The following is a 24596-nucleotide window of genomic DNA, read 5'->3' on the forward strand; positions in this document are numbered from 1 at the left end:
ACCAATGTTTTGTGTTTTATAAAAAAAAAAAGAAAAAAAATGGAGGGAATAAGTGAGCATTAATCTAGATCGAGTGACCTTTAAATTACCAAAATGTTCTTATGGAGAGTGTAAAGCAACTTCTAAAAAAAAACAACAACAATAACACTTAAGCTTTAAGGTGGCATTTGAATCAGTGAAAATGGAATGAGGCAGCATCACACGCTCTGTGAAGCCTGTTGAATACACCCAAGCTTCCAATGTTGCTCATGGAAACATGAGGAAACGTTCCTGAGAGCTTGACACACACACACACACAGTGCTATACATTAATCTTCTTCAGACTCTAAAGTGACAAAAATCAATACACTCTATCCAGTAAAAAAAAAAAAAATCATTTGGCAAAGTTACAGCTGCTTCCCAAAGTACAAAAAGGTTAGGACTAAGTGCAGGTCTTATGTGGATTAATCATATGCTGATGTACTTTGTTTCACCAGAAAATTCATAATATAGCCACACAAAGCATTCTCAAAGCCAATTTCTTTTTCTTTCTTTTTTTACGGGACTATGTTTTCTTTTTCTTTTAACCTTTCTCAAGGAGCTCTCCTTTTGCTGGCTATTCATTGGAGGAATTCAGGGTGAGGTGGTCAAGGTTTGATGCCATCACTGAAAAAGGGTGTCAAGTGATTGCGACATATGAATTTAAGAACCAACCTCAATTTGGATCTACTTTACATGATGGGAAACTGTTGCATTTCCACCTAATTTTACAGAGAATCTTCGCCAACGTCTGTTATTTTGAGTGTTAAATTGAATACAAGGAACCTGGAGGTGGCAGACCAAAGCTGTTTTAATACAGATTTACACACTGCAAAATATCCATCACAATCCCTCTTTGTAATCCTCAAAATTTGTTCAACAAATGGAGTGCAACAACAACAACATTTACCAAGTAATATGCCAGTTTATTTTCTTTTTCTAAAGACCTAAGAGTGCATCAAACCCTGACCCCCTTTTGTGTCCATTGCTGTATGGTTTCTCAATGGTGTAAAACTTCATTATTTGTCGATAAAGCTAATGTGCGCTGCAGTATTTCCTAATATAATAATCTTTTAATTGTCTTTTCTTATTTACTTTTGTTTATTGGGGTGTGATGTCTCATTATTTCAATCTGTTGATGTAGCGGTCTATGTAAACCCCCGTTCCTTAGCCTAATATTCTTAAGTATGTTATGAGAATGGATATTTTACTGGCTTTATAGAATGTCTAAATAAATATAGTAACGACAATAAGAAGGATTAATTAAACCTCCTAACAAGTTGAGTACTTGCTACTAAGCGCTTGTGTTACCATTATGATGTTGTGTGCTTCTCTTAATCATTTTCGTTGTAGAAAAATGGAGTGGATTTATATTAGGCTTCAGAAAAAAAAAAAACTAATGATAGCATTGTAAATTTTACCGGAGAATTTTAACAGGCAAACAGCTTCATCAAAATAGAAGAATATAGCTATTTTAATTGTCCTCTTTACTAACTGTAGGGTGAGAAGGGGCTCGCGTTGTGGTGAACTATGTTATAGCTTGTTATTCACTGTTACTTTTGATCATTTTTTCGGTCTCCGAGGTGAATCGAGTTATTAATGAGAATTTGTATGCTCACATATGCATATTGTATATGTGTAGAAATGTAATCACACTTTGTCTTGGATTTACATTAAACTGTTAAGTCACGGCACCAGTGTCCTTTTCTTTCCTTCTCATTTGTGTGTGTGTGATTGTTATTTCCATCATGATATTCAGGTAATAACATGGACATGAAGATTACTATAGGATGCATCAATGTAGTAACTTCAGATATTATATATTTGAGTCAAAATTGATGATTGACATCATTTGAAATCCATCATCCCTTATGTCTCACACTTTGTAATTACTATAGAATTAAGTATTAATAAGCTATGACCATATTGTTACTGTACGGTAATGTAAATTCTTACCTTGTAGGTTTTGTAATAACAAACTGTTCACATACTGGTTTGACGTCCATCAAAAAAGATTAAATAAGACTTTTCCTCTTTGGATGTTCATATTTACACTGAAAAGCATACACGCTGCTGAAGTGACACTGGGTAAAACACTATTAAGAGAAAGAAGTGAAGTGAAAGTAGATATACATGTACATTCAAACCCAATTATTTATAAAAGTGCAAATACCTGCATTAAAAAGTACAGATATAAAATGAATAGTATTTAAAACCTCGTATTTTTAATGTATATTCTAAATTACTGGTATATATGAACGCGTTTAGGCAAGGGCAACACCATAAAGATGTTAAGTGGCGGTTTTGACAACATCCATAAAGATTTCAAATCATGTCAGACTATATCTCATACTGCCACTAGGTGGGGGTGTGCACCAAAATGTTGATGTGCATGAGGCAGCAATGACGTGATGAGATTATGTGTAGACCATTTGTCTCTCCCTTTATTTTCAACCACAAAACCGTGCCTTGTCCTATGTTCACAACATGTATGGATCATATCACATGTATGTAACCTGCAATTTAGAGAATGTGAGTCCTGGAAACGAATCATGCAGTATGAAAGTGACTGTAGCTAGTCGCAAACACTGGAACGTAACAGGCTTATAGCGACGTGAAACTAGCAGGTTATGTTCTGAAAATAATTGATTCATTTACTGAGAAACTGTCAGTTTGTAACTTTTATTATTAAGTTAATCATTTCCTCATAGCTGCTCAGACACTTAGCAGGTTGACAGTGTCCTTCAGTGAATACACCTTGGTGAAAGCGTCACTGCACGAAGCAACGTTGCCGTGGAAGCCGCAGACGCCAGTCGAGGAGGACCAACCTACTTTTAAAACCCCACTTGGACAGAAAAGAGCCGCAGCCAATGGGCGCGAGCCTCGATAGACGAGCAACCAATCAGATCTTTTAGGAGGCGGGACTAACCCAATCCTTAGGACGAGAGAGGGTAACTATTACCAAAAGAGTGTCAAATGAAGAGCAGCTACTAGCTAGCGTTCATCACGTCCACAGTGAAAAAACTTCCGAGGCAGGCGGCTGCTCACACGAGTGTTAATGACGAAGCACCAGGCAGCTCTTTATACCACGCGTGGACATTTTCTCGTCGAACTGACACAGTTTGAGCTCCGTTTTTTTGGGGGGTAAGTCAGACTGCGCAGCTACAGCATGAGCTGGTTGACAGGAATGTCTGGGGGGAAAAGAGGGAAAATTGTGTTATCTGTGTACTCAAATCAATCAATGCTCCATATTAGCGTACAGCTAACTGTCTGTTTTGGTTCCATGTTGCTGTGATTCTTGTCGGGGAGATGGCCGCTAAAGGGTGAAAGTAACGGGACGGGATGTAGGACAGAGGGACGGAAAGCTAGTCTGTGCTGGCTCTATGTCCACACAGTCCCGTTTTATCATTTACCTACATGCGTATTGACCTGTGCAGAGTAATTAAGGCTGTTTTGTTCACCCAATGGGATGGTAATCCCTCATTTATGCTGGTTTTGAGTGACGTCATTTTTGCATTTCCTCACAGTTGCGTGTCTAGCCATGTGCATGAAGTTTGTTTGACAGTACATAGATAGAAACACCGGTGCTCACGGGTTACCCAGGTTTTTTTTTTTAATTTGCATATGTTTGAACAAGTACTTTACTTAATTGCTTTTTTTGCAGGCAGGGTGACAATATATGCATATACACACATGTAATATGTAATTTCTAGAATGACAAAGCAATATGTAAAGCAAGCTAAGATGTAAACCCAGCCGAAGCTGGATAGAAATAGAAATACTGTGTGCTTTGGAAATGAAACGACACCATAATCAATATAATCAATCTAACATAAGTACCATCATTTGCCAAGGCTGCTCAGTTTTCCATAGTGTCAATATACTCCCTAGATTAAACGTTCTTTTTTAAGAAATTGAATCAAGCTCTCTGTCAGGATCACCACCAAAATGTAGTTGTTTTTTTTCCTTGAATTTCATCCAAATTCATCCTTTACTTTATGAGTTATATTTTTCAGTCAGACAGACAAAACAAACACAGCATCATAGCTGAAAACACTAACCACAGAGAACACACGACCTCGAAGGCCATTCACTTTCTGTATCTGAATCATCATAACTTTTTTCCTTGGGCCTAAATCCCCAGAATATGTAATCAAATTGTGTTCTTAAAAGTGAACAACTCATTTTGACCAATAAAGGCAGAGGTATTAAAGGTTTGATTATTTTCTCAGGATCATGTGCCTAATGTATACTTCTCTTTATAGATAATTGATAAATTGATGCACGTGTAACAGTATAGATTTGATTGTGTTGTGTTGAGCGTCACACTGTTGCTCTTTTGTTTTCCTTTAGCCATTAATTAACTGCAAGCACCTGGAAGGACGGGCCTTAAAATAGAGGAGACCAAAACAAGCAACCATCAGTACACCAAGCTTTCACTAGCTCTTCTTCGGCATGAATCTGCTCTTTCTGACTGGATGAAATGCCTTGACCTTGCCTCTGCCGCACCATGGCAGGTTTAGTCTCTTTTGTGGGATTGGTGCTGATGGTCAAGGCTCCTATGAACATCCAAGGCCACCATGCACTGCTCCTGGGGATGACAGTGTTGGTAACACTGATCGCAGCTGACTCACCTGTTGCAGGTAAGATGACACCTTTTCGCTGACTCACACAAAGTGATCCACTAGTTTGTGCTTTGTGTTACATAACAGCAGAGATCATTATCTTGTACTGTGAATTGTTAAAGAAGATATTTGACTAGTAATGGACACCATAGATTCGAAAATGATCCTGTGAATAATTGACGGAAAAAATACCCAGTTATGTTGGGTCATTTTAGTAAGTACTTTTTTATACTCGTTTACATTTCTACTTTTTCAATATGTCTACTTAAACTTAATCTATATGAGTCAGTCTGGGCACAGTCAAGATCTGTTTTGATAGATTAGTATCTGGTAATGGTGGTCTTTTCCCTCCCTGACTATTGAATGTACTGTGCATTAAAGCACACTTTCAGCAACACCGGACCCGATTACATGCAGTCACATCTACAAGATGCAGTCACAACAATTCTCTTGCTTATGGTCAACTTAACCTGTGACCTTTCAATCATAAGTTTGTTGTCCTAACCATAAGACGGTTGGCAACTCTCCCACTTAAAACTAGTCCTTGCTTTTAATCAGAAGAAAAACATCTGTTGATGACATGTTGCCATGCCAGTGGCCCTTCCGTTTACTGAAGTTTTACAAATGTTTGTCGTATGTGCTAAATCAACAGCATAAATGAACTTCTTCTTGATTTTCATGGTAAAAGCCAAGGTTGCACTTGCTACCTGTCCTTGGATAGCTATAAAATTCCCACTGCGGACACACACACTTGCGCACACCAGCACATTTTGTGTCAGGTTTCTCACCTGAAGAGGCAAAGTATCTCTTTCCCTACCCAGACAGAAGTGGATTTAAACCAATTTCAACTAATTAGGGAAAGTGAAAGAAACTGTTTTCATGGCAGCCAAAAACCTATGATACTAAGTGGTAAACGGATTACGCAGCAGAATTACGCTGCCAGAATGAAAGCCATGTACGGGAAATCAGCTTTGCTAAATCTTAAACTCAAACTCATATAAAAACACCTCAATTTGCAGCTTTTTTAAATTGTCATCACCACTAATGTGGGTTACATTTTATACTTTACTGCTAATGCATTTGTCTGGGCCTCGTGCACAGTGGTGGCAATAAAGCTCTATTTCTAGAGACCACAAAGACATTTATCCGGCTGCTTTTACTCAGGGATTAAAGTTCACATTCTTTTTTGATATGTTTTGTGTTCTCTCTTTGCAACAATGACAGTTGTACAACAAAGTCTGTGAAGAATTTGCTTGTTTCTATTTTTCATTTTAAACATTCACCAGAATCCAGTGTCACTGATTTCCTGGTCTCTTGCTCATGTGGCTGGTGACTAAGAAGTGGGCTGGTCTTACAGACTGTGTGCCGTGCAGAGGTTTTTTGCTGACAGTGTTGATCTGGGTTGTTTTGTGTGTTTTTGGAAGATATCTTTTATCAAAGCAGTGTGGCTGGTTTTGACTGGATGTCTAGATATGTCCTCACTGTTGTGATGAAACTAACTTAAGGAGTATCTCACAGGCAGTTATTTTTTGGCAGAGTGCAAACCACTGTTTCACATGTGTTTCAGCTGTGGTCTGAACAGACTTCAAACAACTGTGTGTTGTTCTGTTAAATACTCTAAATTAGGGTGAACACTATTGCTACATAATGGGAAAATCAAGGGATGGGCCTTGGGTATTTTCTTTTTTCAAATTAAGAATAACAAGTCTCAACATTGCAAACTCCAAAATACGAGTCTCTTGCTTGTCTAAAATACAGGTTGGAACTATTCGGTATGTTTAGCCTATGCACCTCATAATTATTATTTAGACCTTGTAAGTGCAGTCATTTGATGTTCAAGAGCACTAGAAGTTATATTTTCACCTCAAAATTACGTTTAATAAACTCTTGACTTTAGTTGTAAAAGATATATCATTTGTGATATATCAGTGTGATGTAAAACAAAGAGATTTGTCCCAGTGAATCAGTATTTTAAGTTAAGAGCCCTGTAATCTCTTGGTGGATATCATTGGCTCTGTCTGTTGTACAATACTGCAGCTGTACAACAGTGTTATAACCCTAACCTAACCCTACTGTCAGACCCACTCTGTCACTGAGGTGAATTTAACACAAACACTCTAATAGTAAACCTATTGTTCTAAAGTGGGAATCTGTAAGAATAGCCTTGGTTATTCTAAGACAATGGATGCTCATTGTCTTTAGCTTTTGACAACCATACAGTTCATAGTATGTGTGAGATGACAACTGTGCTTCCACAGTGTTAGCAACAGTGACTCCATCAGTTTCACAGCTTTCCCCCTCTCGTATCAGAAAACCACACTTTGTAGTTTCTAGGTCAGATGCTCCCCCAGACTGAGCATCATACATTATTTTTCTCATTCTTGCTCTTTCTTGTCCTCTGCTGAAATACTGTGAAATGATTGTACACGTATACCCTGTAGATCTAAAATGACCATCGCATATTTTACTGGATAATTATGAACTTTATATGTCATACCTTAAAGTTCCCATGCTGTTTGCCTTAACAATCCCTATCTCTGCACTGCAGTTATTGGCAAGTTCAATACACCAGGCTGCAGGCCAGCAACATCCTGGCCAATTACCAGTGCAGTCGACTGCCATGTGAAATGTGATCTTTGTGGGATGACAATATGGCCTTTCATTATTCATTAGCATTGGGAGCCAGTTGCAGATCAATGGGTAGAACCAATCAAAAGCCAAACCCTACGTAGGCTACTTTTGCACTCTCCATGCCTCTGGCTTCAATAAACAGATGTATTGGGGAGCAGCCCCTGGTTGACCTGTATGTCTGACTGGCCTGTCCCAGCATTATTTGGCTGTGGCAATAGTGGGGGAAGCTCATCTGCAGGTGGGTCATTATATCAGTAATAATGTTATTCTTCTACCTCCATAGTCAATGTCCATAATATTCTTACATTGATACATAAAACAAGGTTATTATTTTGTCAGCCATTCTGAGGTTGATTGTAGTTTAGATTTTACATATTTTTTTCCCACTTACCCGCTGTCACCTATTTCACTCTGGTAAGTTGTGAAGAGAGGGTATGGTGGCCGGTAAATGCACATCTGTTAGTGATTTTGTGTACTTTTCTCTGTTTTTTCCAAGGAAGTTTTCCATTACAGTTTCAGCATCTTACAAGTGTCCAAACTTAGCATGAATGTTGTTTAGAACCGCAAGTCTTATTTAACTGCACCTCACAGCATTTTTAAGTTGTTTCTAATGTTGTTTTGTTCTTATCGAAACATTTACTTTCTTGGAGTCCTGATGATTATAATTTATTACCTGCATTTTCCACACTGTTGGGTTACCATAATAATATTATTGGATGTAATTATGATAACACCAGTTGAAATTATTGATTTGTTTACATTGTATGATCCACTGCATAATGGGTACATTAAGTACAGAAACAGTTTCTCTAGCTTCATATTCCTTATCTGTAGCTCTTAAAATATTGTTTTTTAAGGCTTGAGCTTCAGAGGTGACAGAGTCCAATGGCTGTTGGCACATACATCAACGGTGAACAAACATAATTTATGATAAGGGTATGAGCAAGGGCTCTGCAATCAAGTGCCCCAAGGGTGCCCCTAGAAAACCTACAAAACGACCCCTGGAGCCATATCCTAAACACAAAAGGAAAAGCTTTTTGGATTTCGCCAAAAGGAAATGTTCTAAACAAATGCATCGTCCCGCATCAATTTCTCTGGAGCCTTCATCAATTCTTTGTGTGGAGTTACAGATTTTAGCTTGCCTTACTAAAATATTTACCCTTTGTACTCTCTTAGTAACATTGAAGACAAATTGAGAATATTTTCTTGCCAAAACAGCTTTAATTAACCCTTATCTAAGTGGAGAGTCAGTAGATTTCCATGCACAGTTAAGTAGTTGTAGTTTGACTATGTCATTCAATTGATCTGCTGTCCTTGTCCCAGTATACAAGCATAAGTTCGGAAACGATTTATTGCCTGAAGTGTGTCTGCCTCTGCTTCGCAAGGAGGTGAAACACACCATTTCAGCTAGTATTACGCTACTTCCAGTTTAGCATGCAGCTAGTTGTTAGCATGTCAAGTGCCATTCTGTGTTCCTACCATTTATAAACTTGACGGAGCATAAAATCGGTCTCTGTATCAGTTCAAAAAATTTACTGGTGTTGCTGTTGTCTTATTCCTCTGTGTACCGGCTTCCTCTGTTTGCGGGTATAAGCTGTGGGGCGTGCTCGGAGCACCCAAGCCAGCTTGAGGTCTGTATTAGCTGTATTAGGGTGTGTTAGTCTGACGAAATTTGATTGAGTACAATTTTAGTCAGAGTAACATGTTAACAAGTATTTTAAAAGTCATGGTTAGTTTGGACTAACACAACAATAATTACTTTTCTAATGTCATGTAAATGTACTGAGTTTTTGCTCTCCAAGGACTAAATGCCAGAGAGTGGCCTGTTTTGGGAGGACTGAGGCAGACCAGAGGAGGCTGCTGAGTGACAGTCCTCTGGGCCTCTCTAGTTACAGCTTTTTGCTTTCCTTTCTTTCTCCCAAATTCAGCATTGCAAAAGGAGTATATTTGGATTTGTGTGTATGTGGTGGCATGCAGGGTTTCTTTTTTTGAATAGAATAACATCAGGGCATTACCCCATGATGATCACTCTTTGAAGGAGATCACACCATGAAACCCTTGTGTGTCTGTGCGTCTGTTGTGAAGTTATTCTCTAATGTTTGGGGACGTTAATTGTCCTTGTAGCGAACTAAACCTTTAACTCAGATTCTCTCATACTCCATCTATTACCCCTCTTCCGCTTTCTCAATTGAGGTCTTGTACTACTTTCCCCTCCCCCCTATCCTGCTCACCCCTTTTACTCCCTTTGCTGATAGAAAGTATTCTTAGAGGAAAACAAAACAAGTATCACACGAGTATGTGATGAAGGACAGACATGACCTCGGTTTTCTCTCCATTCCCATACTAATTTTATCCAAATCAGATGAATGTGTTTACACTAGATGTTAATAACCAGAGCAAAAACCTTATTTTCTAGATAAGTTATTTAAATGATATTCATACCATGAATATTATTGATTCATAGCTGTTCTTTAATCTTTTAACTCAATGTCAAATGCAGGTTGAGTACAACAACAAGGCTGGGGGTGTTTTACAGTATAATAAATGCAACCTTTATGAAGATAAATTAAAAAGAAAAAATTCAAAGACGGAGCACTTGATCTAATTGAACCCAACTGATAAAAACAATGGAATCTTTCCCATCTTAAAAGCTTCCTTGATAAACCAAATGTCAACACAGTCATATCTTGATTGTTGGACTGCACTCAGCATACGCAGCCCCTGCCAACTGAAAAGAGCCAGTCACGCAAGGAGCTCAGCTGAAAACAGAACCATGTGTGGGGTTGCAGTTAGCTTGCATTAATGCCAAAAGACCCTTTCTTCTCCTCTCTCTTCATTTCTCTCTTTTTTTTTTTCAAATTACACAACCATTAAGTTCCCTTTTTTACAGTACAGACTGGTGAACAGGAAATGATATCATCAGAGGGCCCTGTAATTGCTATCTCAGGTTTCTCAACATAGGAATAAATACATATAATATGTCGCTGTCTACATTATTGTTTGTGGTGCAGTTGTGGTAACAGTTTCCTGGGCAATAAATGTCATTTGCCTGCTGAGGTAATCTTAATCTGGTACGTAGGGTGGTCCAATCTGCCCTGGTTGGTCCCCAAGCGACTACTGAACAGTGCAGTTGGATGTCATATCTTTGTGGTGCTTTTATGTTTTTCTGAGACCAAGAGGCTGCCTTTACCATGGAAACACAATCAAAAATGAGCCTACTTATGCTTTCACCAGGCCAATTGATATCTGGGCTTCATCAACAGTTTTGTCCAAATATTTATTCAGTATTTGATTCTGTTATAACAGTTTTTCATTCTTCCCTTTTGCCTTGTACAGTATATGAGTGCTGAATAAAGGAGACAGGGGGAACGTGTTTTCTGTGATTCAATTTCGGACGTCAGCAAAGCACTGTCTGCAGATGGGCTTCATCAGGTTAACTCTGTTTCAGCCTTGGGATCAGTTGTCATGAAAGGACAGTAAGGCCAAAATCACATTTCACATGTGTTTATTGTTGCACTGACCATTGTGCAGAGTAGAATATGTGTGCTTTATAGTTTACTCCATAGGTTTTACTCCTTCCCTTTCAAAGATGGATTTGTTTTCAAACTTACTAAACATTTATTTTATAGAGGAGACAATGACTTTATTTCAAAACCATTCTACTAAACTGTTAACAATAATAAAAAAAGTAAATGTAAGCAAGTAAAAGTCCTTCTGATGGTAACACTGACAGAAAAATGTGCCTTCTTAATTTGCATATACATAATTTAAATTGTTCATATTCAGACACACATTATTCAAACAATAATTAATCACATACATTCATGGATTAGTCGGGAGTGATGATCCAGTCAGTGATCTCATAAGATTCTGCCAATATCCATCCTGGGTAAATGGATTAATGCCATTTCAATGACCAAATTTGTGTCTGTCTCCAGAGAGAGGCAGAGTCTCTCTCTACCCAGTTCCATCTCTTTTTATTCCATTATAAGGATTTTCTAAAAGAACCTCACATCTGCTAACAGCAGCAATCATCCCTCTCTTGTCAGAATCCTTTTTACATGATTGCTGGCTGTGATCCAAGCATGCAACTGGATCTAGAAAGACACAAATACAGAAAATAAACCATACAAGCCACAAGATGTACAGTACATAATTTCTCCATTGTTTTACATTTATAGATAGGTAGGGTATTTTTTTTAACAAAATCAGTTATTTTATAGATTAAATGTTATAGGTCTACAGTAAAAGATAAATAGTAACATGGATGCTACCCATAATAGATCCGCTCTGCTGCTATCTAATAAATCAATGCAGCTGTATGCAGCAACAGCTTGTTTACAAGCACATATAGTGTGGGGCACAGAGAGTTGTCAAAATTGGTCAGATGCAAATAAGTCCAGTGCCATGTACAAGGCAGCTATTCATTAACCCAAGTGTTGGCTAAAAGACACATCACGGCCCGATGAATGGAAATAGAATCTCATTAGCTGGGAGTTCTTCATCTATTGAATTAATGAGATCCTCACTGCATTAATTCCTCAGTTTTGCCTGAAGATTGAGACTCTGCCATATTTTATATTTCATATTTTATACGGAACTGGCACATGGTGTCTTATCTTACACCAAACATACAGCCAAACAAAGTACATAATATTGTTCTTGTTGCACACGCAGATGTGCTGCACAGTTTTCCTTACATTCCAAAGGAAAATCAGTTCATTTCCTCTGTAGAAAAGTGCTGTTTTATGTATCTGCTTTATAATTAACCACTAAGCAAAGGTGTAATTAGTGATCACACTCATTGGTTCATTGCAGGTTTTACCCAAAATGCACCAATTACTAAAAATGTAAAACCCCTTTGGACAATTCAACCTTTTTTTTCTTACTATTTCTTGGATTTGGCTACATCATAAATGCACGTACGAGTATTATAACTTGTGACGATGCAGAAAGAAATGTGCAGTTTCTGTTTGGTCACTTTCATAAAGATGCAGCAGTGGCAAGAAGCCAGTAGGGTACTTTTCCTAAAGTACCAAGGTATTTTCCTCAAAGCCATCATAATAAGCACTGTATACAACTACTATACTGAGTGAATGATTTTCTCTCCATTATATTGTACCCCAGACAGTTAAATTAGGTGTTGATTAATAAAACTTTACTGGAATACTAATATATATTAGCTAAGTGCTTGGCATTTATGCTGTTGTGACCTGATATTTGAAGGTGTCCATGGTCTTCGTGCTCCGTTTCAAAGTCGGGCCCAACAATGAGTGGCCAGCCGAGTGTGTCACACTCGTGTTTCGGGGGAACAGGTGGCAGCGCTGCTGCGTCTTCAAGGCCTTTGTCAGTTTTAGCCGACTGTAATGTCAGCCCCAGTGTTAGCTGCTCTCGCTCACTCTTTTCCTAGCTACTGTCTGTTGCATGCTGACTTTCATTACCATAGATTAACCTTCAACTCATAAAACCATGCATCCTTAATTGTTAAGAATCACCAGCCTGTTATTTCTGCAAACACAGTTCAGCTGTTGTTCTTCTCCACTGCCAAAATCCTCATCCTTCACATCACTGTCATATTCAGTACAGTTATCAGTGTTATCATCAATCACCTGTCAGCGATTGTATTTGTCTTAATTAGCTGGATGCTGTGGCAACTTTTCATGCAAGTGTGTTTGTCCTAAATGGAGTCAGGAGTGAATTAGATCATCACTGTAGGGTTGTAATGACATCATGTGGCATTTTGAGGTCATGTACAGTGGCACAGTGTGTCCTCAAAAAATCAGCTTGTTCCTATGTCAAACATGGTATATATCTTTAAGTTGTTTTTAGTATATCACTTAAAATCTACATTGACAGGCAGCCAAATGCAAAGTCAAACTGATGATCTATAAACGTCGAATGACTATAAGTTAAGATGGAGAATTGCACACACATATTTCCACTGACTATTCACCATTTTCCATGTTTCAGTTTTCCATCTATTAATGGTTACGCATGTTGTCTGGTGTGGGTTTATGTGTGTGCGTCTGTCCAGCTGTGTGCTGCATCCCTCAGTGTTCAAACACAGCAGACAAAGATCTGAGTTGTGCTGTTTGGAGATTGTGCAGCACACAGTAACCTTCGGAGAAAAAAGACCCACTGGCTCTGATATAATAGCACATTGAGTCAATTAAGGTATCGTGTAGGTTGTAATTAAGTTGGGTGTTTGTTTTTTTTCCTGGGCCATGCCAGAAGCCGTCTGAATGAAGTGATGCAGTAGATTTAAGATGAAGTTTCAGCAGTATGTTATTTTTTTGTGTTACATTGATCTGTTCTGTGGTGCCTCTGTCAAGATCGAGAATAGCACTGTCCTTTAGCTGAATCTGTAAATGTTTTCAAGTGTATATTATTCTGCAGCTCTTGTTCTCTACAAAGAGCATCAACATTACCAGCTGCTGCATAATGTAAAAGTTATTGGTGGTGGCATGCTTCTGGAAATGGCAATATCGAGACCTATTGCGTTGACCTACTTCCCTTCAAAGACCTACTTTGAAGGGAAATTTCTGGTTACGTATTTTAAATTGAGCTTAGAATCACAGCATCTTCACGCAAGTGAGCACATTAACTCATCTGCCTTTGTTTGTCCCATTTATCTGCAGTTGCCTACTGCACTCCAGTACTGTGGAGCCAACCATGTGTGAAAGTTTCATTTCATTATCCATGCCACTTCATTTTTGGAACACTATTGTTATAAAAAATCTAAACACATTTCAAATTATATAAAAGAGTGAAAGTTATGCAGCTAACCAGAACCATTAAAAGGTCTATTAGCATGAATAGTTGAGGAATTATGATATACTGTTCCCATCAGTTCACATAGCCTTTCTGAAACATGTTAGACTTTCAACTTATTGTGTAATCAAAGCACGGTCTGTGTTGTGTGTCAGAGGTACTGCAGCGTTGCTTCCTGATTAGCTGGATCTTGTAGCATCCATCACTCTGAGGTCAATTACCATAAAAAAAAAGAGAGCCAGAACTGATTCATTTTTGGAACATATGGTCAGTGCATGCTTGTCAGCATCTTCCCTTGCAAACTGGAAATGAGGAATATACTGTATCAGCATTTCTCATGATTCCCCAGTGTTGACTTGGTCATGGTCTTTTTTCCTATAGCAGCTGGAGAATTCCTTTTCCCTTTTTTTATTTGAGATTAATATTTCCATTTTGTTACTACTTCAATGCTATGAATGTTATCAGGGCCCTTTTCACATACTGCACCACTACTGATTTCTGGTCATGCTCACTTTTTCATTCTAGTTGTGTCAATAGTTGCTGTCAATATCATATTGATTTTTTTTTTTTTATATATATAATTCATGGTAACGTATAACATCCAAAAAGCCACCACAATTTTGTCAGATAGTCTCATACATCATCTGTGACCCCTGCACAACAGGAGATTAATTCCTTGTTGCATTGTATGACCCTGTGAGTCTTATTTCCTTAGGTCGTCTGGGCCATTTCAGAAATGTATTGCTTGCATTGCATTTTTCTCCGCTTAACATCAGATATTTAATTTATTCTGGACTGAACTAAAATGTTTCTTTTTCAGATAAGTTGCCTTTAGACTCAACACACCACCCCATGGGAGATGATACAAGTTCAACAGGATCATTACCATCTGGCTTACCAAATGCACATTACACTACCTTTGAGGATCTAGATCCTGGTGCCCTGCCATCTTTAAGTGAACCTGACTATGAAGCTACAACTGCTGTCATGGGCTCTAACCCAAAATTCGAGGTACTGGCTAATCTATCAACGGCCTGGAAGCTGGCCAGGACAGATTCTGCCAAGCAGTCTTCCTCTACTTCACCAACTCTCAACTCTCACTCGCACATATCCTTAACACGCTCAACCCTCTCCACTGTGAGGTCAGCAACGCCTCAGCTCCATCTTAATTCTGAACTGAAAGCTCCAAAATCAACCCTAACATCTTTCAGCATGCAGCAGAATGTTGGGTCAAAGCAAACACAGACAGTCATTAACTCACAACCCAGTCAGCCTATTGAACTCCCTAATCTGGCTTTTACTGACTCACCATCAGATGAACCTTACAGTAAAGTATTGGATATGAACCATTTTAGCCCCAGCAGGGCCCCACTGCAGGAGAATAAACTGACTCATGACATGAACATCCCACACAGCTCAGAATTTTTGGCCCCTGGCTACAATGTGCCCCACTTCTCCCCCCACCCGACATCACATTTATCTGAACCCACTGAGGTCACTCCAGAGGACTTTTACCCCACCAAAACAATGGAAGTGGACTGGGGTTCTGGGGACTACTTGGAGACAATGTCAGTCTTGGATTCAGATGGAAACAACTACCCTCTGGTCACAAAGGTGCCCTCTGATTCTGATGATGAAGAGGACTATACAGAAACCTATGACACATCTTTCCCTTCCAGATTGGGCATATCTCCTTCCTCCTTGCATCTTCATCACATCCAATCTTCTCTCAGCCTCATGACAGCTTACTCCTCCGTTGTGCCTCTAAAATCCATCCACCCTTCCTCTTTTTCCTCAACAATTCACTACACACTGGAACCTACAGCCACAGCTCACAGTGATATACCTGATGCATCGGATATAGATTGGCCTGATACTGTGACAATCCAACCAACAGACGTGCTTTTACCAGACATGAACAGCTTGGAGTATTATACCATTCAGTTGACCAAGGAGAACAATAGTTCGGACGCTGGTGCTGAACACAGAGGGAACATTACTATCGTGTCTATTACAACTACAGACACCACGCCCACCAGCAGCTCCACCGATGATGCCAAACCGACTGAGGAAGAGTCTTCCAGTGATCTGTCAGGGTTTGAGCCTTATGATGAATTCACCACAGTGGAGACTCCTCAACTGGCCAATGTCTCTGAGCCTTTACTGGATCCTTCAATAGTCCCAAGTTACTTCTTTGATCCCACTTCCTCCATGTGGGGTGGTAAGGTATCCACCACAGACTGGTCTGCGTCTGCTCTTTCTGTTGGCCTGGACAGTCCTGCACTAACGGAACCTCTACTACCACATGTCACACCTTTTTTGCCAGACTATGTAATGTCATCCTCCTCTTTGACAGACGTCCACTGGTTTGTTACAGAGCCATTTGAACAAAGTACCATACACACCACTCCTGTCTTAACTGCAACCATAGACTTCTCTCCTGTTTTCACTGAACCTTTTATTAACACAACTGCTGAAACAACAGACTTCACTCCCCAAGATTCTACTTTCACAACTGAACAAACTCAAAATATCACATCTAATGTCACTTTCGGACCCCCAGTCCTTTTGGGTGATCAGGGGGTGACTGAAGAAGGAGTTGACATCTCAGCCACAATGACCTTGATCCCAACCAGCAGCGAAGCTGATACAGTCTCTGCTCTTCCCTCAACTCCTGCCACCACGACTTCTCATCAAGCTACAACTATCACTGCCACCAATGAAGCCTCAACTAACATCAGTGTCATCTCTACCACCGGTGAAATGACCACCACAACAACAGCAGCACCACCGTCAAGACATTTCCTCTGCAATGTTGACGGTTCTGCTTATTTGATAAAAATTGGTAAGTGTGACATTTCATTTTCCAACTGCTTCGCAGGTACTACACAATTATGAGTTTGAAATGTAGGAATATGACAGATTTCTTACGATGGAGCAAAACTATAACTGTAAAGGCATATTCTCTCTTTTGAAGGTTTTCCCTCTGGGGCCACTGTTGGACATGCTAAGTCTCAAATCAGAGATATACTGAAAATGGAATTCAACAAGTCAGTGGAGCTGCAGGTACATTTTTTAAATTCCTCTTGTGATGTGAAGATGTTGTGGTGTGAGACAATATCATGCAGGTTCTTGTTTATGTTTATGTTATTAATAAAGAACATATAGATGTCTTTAGACTGAATGAATATATAAGTGCACCATTTATCAATCCATGTCCCCTCTTTTAATGTTACGAATCGGTTTGATAAAGCTGCTTTGCTGTTCAAACTTCAGTGTCTTCAAATCAGTTAATACGAACTTCCACAGGTGTTAAACCTTTCTGCTCTAGCTCTCAAACAGGGGAGATGATGTACAGTAGATACTCTGGGCTAACACTCATACTTTTGACTGGCAGACGATGAGCACACAGACACTTGGCTTGATATGGAGCAGTCTGGGCATTTATCTCTCCCCACTGGCACAGAATTAGCACATTAGTGCCTTACATTGTCTCTGCTAAGGTTAACTATGCCCAGTCCCTGTCTTCTCATGCTCCATACACTTGACTGCAACGCTCCCTCTATTGCTCATAACTCAATCGCAGCACTCATGGGATTTGTCGAGCAAATTGCGTCTCTCACGTGACACTAACGACCCTCATTCACACCATCACCATTCACATCATCTCACCTTTTTTGATGCGTCATAAATTTGGAAATAATAAATAGGATTTGGGTCTTTTATGAAAATCTATTCAGTGTAAGCAATGATACTTCTGTAGATTTGACTTATAGTTTGTAAATGAAAAGGAGTGCCTACATTAGACCAACAATTACAATTATTAAACAATTGAATTGAATTGGACCAAATCATTCCCTAATAATAATAATAATAATAATAATAATAATAATAACAATAACAATAAAAGTTACTGACTTGTCCTATAAGGGAGAGACCCTACAATGTTACCATTACATTTTGATATATAGTATAAGAGACTTAAAGTGTAAAGAATTTAATGGACCATCATATAGACTGTATAGTGTGGATGTGCATTTGTGGCCATGCAATAAACAAACAACAAACCACACCGCTGATTATTTAAGACAAGTGAGCTTTGCAACTGTGAATACAAAACAACCACTGAATGACTCATCTGTCTGATGTATTACTTCTTGTCCGGTAAGGTTGTGGACCCTCCACCAAAGTTTGTGTTTCGGGTGGTGTCTGGTCCAGTTGTGTACACAGCCATATCTGTCGTCAACACTCTGCGAAGGTCGAGGCGGCGCTTCCTGTATGTGTCTCCCAACTGGACGACGCCTGATAGAAAATATCATGTGCACACAGGTAAATTGCCTTTCACAATCTGACTTTTGGGTATTGCAGCATTACTATAGTGTCAAGAGTTTGAAATTCTGAGTCTTTGTACTGTGTGCAGTGCTCCAGTTTGTTCCCAGTCACATAGATGTGAGGCACTGCAACTTCAGTGGAAGCATTGAGAAGGGGTTGACCATGGCCTTTGCCGAAGTGCGTCGCCGCTCAAAGGAGTCAACAAACTTCACAGTGCACGTGAGTGGGGTCAATCAGGCGGGGAAAGCATGCATAGGGTTACACCTGTGTTTCAGCAAAGTTGATGAAGTAATGCTCTAACTAAGTAACTGACTGAGATGGTGCTCACTTGACTGATGGATGACAGTGATCGCTGTCGCGCTGGTTGGTTTTAATTGGGTTATTGCTTCGCTACCAGAAGCTGTGAAATTGAATCACAATTTAGAGGATTTTGTGTAAATGAACTGTGGCAGAAATGGTTCCCTGCAGAGCCAGAGAAAGTTTCACTTTCTGGAAGATCTAAATTACTACTTGGATTTGATGGAATTAGACATATGCTCTATACTCTATCCAGCCTTTTCCATAATTTATGAGGGCAGGGGAAACATCAACATCGTGAGCATAGTAACCTAGACATTACACTCCCCATCCACATTCTCAAATTCTGATATCGGATCCTATCGTAAGACACCCACTCCCTGGTCCCTTCATCACGAGAGGCTGTTTTATGTCAATTCTGTTTTGAACGTCAAAGCACAGATATCCAGCAGAGGATGTTCATTTTAACCAACTGTATCACTGCATCAACTAGTATTTCAGTCAATATGCAGTAAATAATGCACCTTAAGTCTCTTATTTTTGTATCTGTTACCTTGGTCACTGCATTTATCCTCTTGTGTTCGAATCTCAATAATGCACCAGGTTTTTCCAGACCAGGCAATTCATGCTGTAGTTGAAAAAAATTAATAGACTTGTATGTGAATAAAGATCTAATGTGGCTATGCGTTTTTCTTCTGTTGAGCTTTATGTAATCCTATTACAGTGATGTCTGTGCAAAGTAGTTAAGTGGAAAAAAATAAAGAATTGAATAGAGGATTTGTCACAGCATAAACATCTTTCATATCAACTAACAATGCTTTTCAGATTGGGAACTTTATTGCAACTCTCTAAGAGATTAAAAAGCTTTCCCTGGAGCTACATCAACAGCAGAGTGGGAAAATGTTTTGTATATTGTCTGATGTGATGGATTATCTGCTGGATAGTACATCTCTGTCTAATTGTGTTCCAGATTATAAACATCACAATGGCGATTCCAAAATATCAGGAACAACGAGTCCTGAGGCAACCTGTGGACATCACCTTCACTGTCCGCGGGTCAAGAGGTTATCTGATAGGGTCAGAGGTCAGCAATGCTCTGATGAAGCTCACCATGGTAGAGTTCAGCTATTACATGGGTTTTCCTGTACTGCAGATTGCTGAACGTAAGTACCACAAGTCTGACTCATATTTTTGTCATGTCCATGTGACATTATGCAACATTCCTGTCATTAACCCCTTTTCCCCCCAATAGCTTTCCATTACCCAGAGTTGAACACCAGCAAGTTGCTTCGCTCCTCCTGGGTTAGAACAGGTATGACTGAGTTCACTTCTTACTGTGGCAGGTGGAAACACTCTTATAATGTCTTACAGCATAAATAAGATGAACGTTTTTCACACGTTTATGTTTTCTGCCTACATAGTGTTACTGGGTGTGCTTGACCAGGAAGTGGGCGAAAGAACTTTCCAGGCCAACATGGAACGTCGTGTGGCCATGTTACTTGGGGAGGCAAAGGAACCAGTCAAACGTGTTAAGAGAGCCACCACCATGGGCAATAGCAGCGTACAGGTACATTACCTATCTTTCTCTGGAAACCGTATACACCACATTAGATTTATTTGTGGAATTGTTTTTCTTTCAAGACAAAACTTCATAAAACTCTTAACGTAGAAATCTGTTGATGGATTACTTAGAAAAATCCTGAAAAATCTTCCTTCCTTGTACCATTTATGTCATTGTTGCCTGATGCAAGCTCATTCTAACTACCTTGCCCGAGTACTGAGGGCTCATTATGTGTGGTTGTAACCAGTGAAAGCTGCACTGCTTTACTAATCAGGCTTGAGCTTTTGTGGGCTCCTTCTGCACCTGTTCAGCTCATCTCTAAGGGGACAGGATAGAGTTCTGTCACCATAGCAACACCATCCCATTCAGCCCAGGGGCCAGCCACTCGATGACGACAACCTCACGGGTCCTTGTTCTTTCTGCTCTTCCTCATTTCTCTGGTCCTGTTACTTGATGGCTCCTGTGAGCTGCAGAGCTGCTAAGAGCAGATCAATTATTCATTTTGTCTTTCTCTGTCTTGACCCTGCAATCAACAAACTTGGCAATAACAGTGTTTATATCTGACAGTGAGCAATGGAGACGGGGGTTGGTAAAAGATTTGGAATTCCGTGGAACGGGGAGAGCAAAACACTTTGAAATAGTGAGGCGTTGTGAGCGATGCATAACTAATCCAACATCACAAAGTCAGAGTCCATAAGGTGGTCTTTAATCAAGGGGTCATTGTTGGCTGATTATCAGTCTCACTATTCCCGACCTCTCTGCCTCCCACGTCATTGTCTCCATAAACCCACAGCACAATGGCAAAAATGTGCAGACCATACAGTTTCAATGAACGTTCTATGTTTGCCTCTGTGCTAAGATTATATCTCTAATTTTAGGTTCTGACTTAATTTTGTGACTGTATATTGATGTCCTTTTGTTCGGCTTTGATAGGCTACCATCATTATGGAAGCCTAATGTGTTTTATTTTACATTTCAAAGACACAAAGACGTCTTTGAGTGTCTATTGGATATACGACAGAGAGTGTGGCGACTCATTATATCCAGTATAATGACTGAACACACACACACACACAGAAGGTATCAGTGTGGCGCTGTCACCTATGAGAATAACTTATGAGTTTGTCTGGACAGATGAAAGAGGAGGTTGAATTGGGGTCATGAAATAACACACATTCGCACTGCTGTCTTTTCACTCTTCCACTCTAATAACCATGCATGGACTGGATTAGATCCGATGAGGCCTGGCCCAGCCATTTTTCTGTGTCAGCTCAGGCATGACCTGTGCTTTACTCTCTCCAGTAATGCAGACAGCAGACTGTGCAATGCCTCAGGGCACACAGAGGGAGACACACACACACACACACACACACACACAGATAGGCAGAGAGAGATAGAGAGAAATGATTTGGCAACATGCAAAAATAATGAAAACATTTATATTTTGGAAATCAGAATACCGAATGTGTGCACGTGTGTGTAAATAACACAACACAATTATCATGTTGCTTGACAGAACTGAGCAATAAAGTATAAAATATGTCAAAGAATATGAATCTTGTACAGTATAGTAGCTTTCAGTCCAACATGGGGCAAATGAGGAGGCCAAAGTTGATGGGTTAATTTTAGTTTATTTGGTTACAAAAACAAAATAATTATTTATTTTTCTAGATTCCGTGGAACATGAGGTGCCATGCTCGCCATTATAAAGTAATTTGACACTATGTTCATTAGGGCCCGTGTTATTAAATTTTTAATGGCGAGAGTGTGGTGCCACATCTTTCATAGGCTACATATTCATTTACCAAAGTGTTTCATTTCCAAGTTGTTTGAGCACTTTCTAGCTGTTGGGGAAATAACATTTACTAACTCATAACAACAAATGGGAATATCTAAACTAAAACAGTTTGCACAACTCATTTCAACTTTGACGGACTCGTGTTACACTCGCACTCATCTGAACCTCGGAGTGTTTGTGTTCTCAAAGTTAGAAACAAATGAGGACAAAGAAAAAAAAATAGGAAAAGTGGTGTCATGGAAAAAGTTTATCAACGCGATGATTAGTAAACATCACCATTCGCCACGCTTTGAAGTTTGCAAGCCTGGATCTCTGAGCAGGGCAAAGAATGAATATGGTCTATTAAGTGTTTTTTTTTGCTACATCTGGACGTGTTTATGTTTGGAAGATGCCATGATGTCTGCCAAGAGTTTAAAAGAGACTTATGGACAGCACAGGCTGTCATTTCTTTTTAGTAATTACACACGTTGATCACTCTGTGCAGCTGAATAACAGCAGCCTACAAGGAAGGGGCTTTGACATCTTTTTCCACATAGACAATGGTTTATGTGTCACAACTTGTGTTCCCCTAATATTTTGCCAGATTTAAGTTTAATTGTTGTCTCTTTAATGACTTTGGTCATTAAAAAGATTGTACTTTTCAATCTGTTTGTACTGTATGTATCTGTTCAACTCTACTTGACTATACAAGTGAAATTGTACCTTCTTTCCTTAATGGCCTCTTCAAGGTTGTAAGTACGAACCGGCTTGTGGGTGACGACCACCCGTTGGAGATGCTGTATTTTGTGGAGGATCTCAGTGGTCAGAGAGTTCCTGCTGTCCAAACGGCCAGCCTGCTCAACAACCTGGATGTTCAGCGGGCTGCCATCATCTTGGGATATCGTGTCCGGGGCATTTTAGCTGAGCGTGAGTATCTCTCTTGCATCGTAGATAACGGGCATTCAAGGGCAGCCAAATGATGAAGTGATTAAGAAGATGGTCCTTGACATGTGTAAAGTAAATTACTGAAGGGTGGGAAAAGCACTGAGTCACTGCCATTTACTTGAGTGCTGGTAAGGAGTTGAAATAATGTAGGTATTAATGGATTTCCCCTAATTTCCTATGATTCAGTTGTTACTGCAACGTGTGCATTGCAGTTCGATGCACTTTTCTAGGTTTCCGAGTTGAGAGGAAAACATGTTGGAGCAGAAGCGAAGAAAGAACAATATTATGAAACGTGTTCATCAGGTACCAACAAGAAGAAAATAGAATAAAAACAGGCTGCTGGCTCCATGTGTTCCTTTGTGTGTTTATGGTAACATCTGAGCTAATGACTTCCCCTTATACATGGAACCTTAATTCTGTCATCCTCATTAAGAATCTAAACAAGAGATGAAGGCCTAATGAGTGCACCTCAAGGGAGTTCTTGTGCTGTGCTGACTGTGTTCTCCTACGGTACTTTCCCAGGAGACGAAATGAGTTTTAATTAAAACTAATGAAAGTCTGCGTTGGAGATTACTACAATGAGACGAGCGCTGGCACTCCACAAACACTGCATGTTTAGCTTACTATCCACAGAAGCGTTTCCAAATAAGATTAAAACTGATAGTTCAGGTTTTTTAAATGTGGGGGGTGTCTAGTCAGTATTTTACGTACATTCCTTCAGCCTCCAGCACACTGCCTGTTTGGAGCTGAAGAAGGGAGAACTGGAGCATGTTTCACAAATTTTTTTTCTGTGTATAAAGAAAGTGTGAAACATGTTGGAGCCCTGTAAAATGAGGCTCAACAGCCCTTTGTTTTGTTACAATACTGTCATTAACAAAGTTCTGTCTTTAACAGGTGTGTCAAAATATCTTTTTCAGTGTCAGTTCACTGACACTTTTCTATCGCCTTTGCCCTAAAGCTGTAGAGAAAGTGACCACTTTACCCTCAAACACCGAGAACACCAACGTGTGGATCATCATCGGCGTGGTGATCCCGCTCCTTGTCGTCGTCATCATCATTTCAATCCTGTACTGGAAACTGTGTCGGACGGACAAGCTGGAATTCCAGCCAGACGCCATGACCTCCATGCAGCAGCAGAGACAGAAGGTAGGGTCCTATCAGGAATTTACTGTACAGTGTCTGACCAAGGCTTTATTGTACTAGTGTGTTCTGGACATAAAACATATGATATATTCACATGCCTGTGGAGCACATCTATCTATCTATGCAAGAACTGCCAAATATTGTATATGTTCTGCATTAAAAGGTTTAAAAGTTACAAAAGTTAAAAGACCACCTCTGAATTAGAATGTGTTGTTAATAAATGAATTAACGAGTTAGTTAATTAATGAGGTCCATTAGTCAATGTCGTGATTGTGCTGTAGGAATGCACAGAATCTTGACTTTTTAATCAGTTCCTCTTTTAGATGAGTTGCTTAAACTTTAATGATCTCAGTAGAGAGACTTATTACAGGACACTTGTTCGATGAGAAGTCATTATGCTACTTGAGATGGGACTGTGATGCTGTTTTAATTTATATAAAACTCTTTTTTCATATATATATGTTTTCTTACATGCTCTGCATCAGCAGCCCTGCAT

General features: G+C 39.5%; 1 protein-coding gene across 3 annotated transcripts in view; it reads left to right on the forward strand.

The window, feature by feature from the left end:
- Positions 1–2997: 2997 nt before the first annotated feature.
- si:ch211-1e14.1 (UPF0606 protein KIAA1549) overlaps positions 2998–24596 on the forward strand; it is a 34019-nt gene continuing 12420 nt past the window's right edge. For all 3 annotated transcript variants that reach the window (XM_044036252.1, XM_044036254.1, XM_044036253.1), the window contains exons 1-11: positions 2998–3162; positions 4372–4661; positions 14866–16890; positions 17023–17111; positions 18215–18374; positions 18466–18596; positions 19645–19837; positions 19927–19986; positions 20096–20241; positions 22762–22939; positions 23916–24103. In XM_044036252.1, coding sequence (XP_043892187.1) covers positions 4529–4661; positions 14866–16890; positions 17023–17111; positions 18215–18374; positions 18466–18596; positions 19645–19837; positions 19927–19986; positions 20096–20241; positions 22762–22939; positions 23916–24103 — 3303 coding nt within the window. In that variant the 5' untranslated portion in view covers positions 2998–3162; positions 4372–4528. The remainder of the gene's footprint in view (positions 3163–4371; positions 4662–14865; positions 16891–17022; positions 17112–18214; positions 18375–18465; positions 18597–19644; positions 19838–19926; positions 19987–20095; positions 20242–22761; positions 22940–23915; positions 24104–24596) is intronic.

This window comes from Solea senegalensis, linkage group LG10 (assembly GCF_019176455.1).
Source record: "Solea senegalensis isolate Sse05_10M linkage group LG10, IFAPA_SoseM_1, whole genome shotgun sequence".
NCBI classification, from domain to species: Eukaryota; Metazoa; Chordata; class Actinopteri; order Pleuronectiformes; family Soleidae; genus Solea; species Solea senegalensis.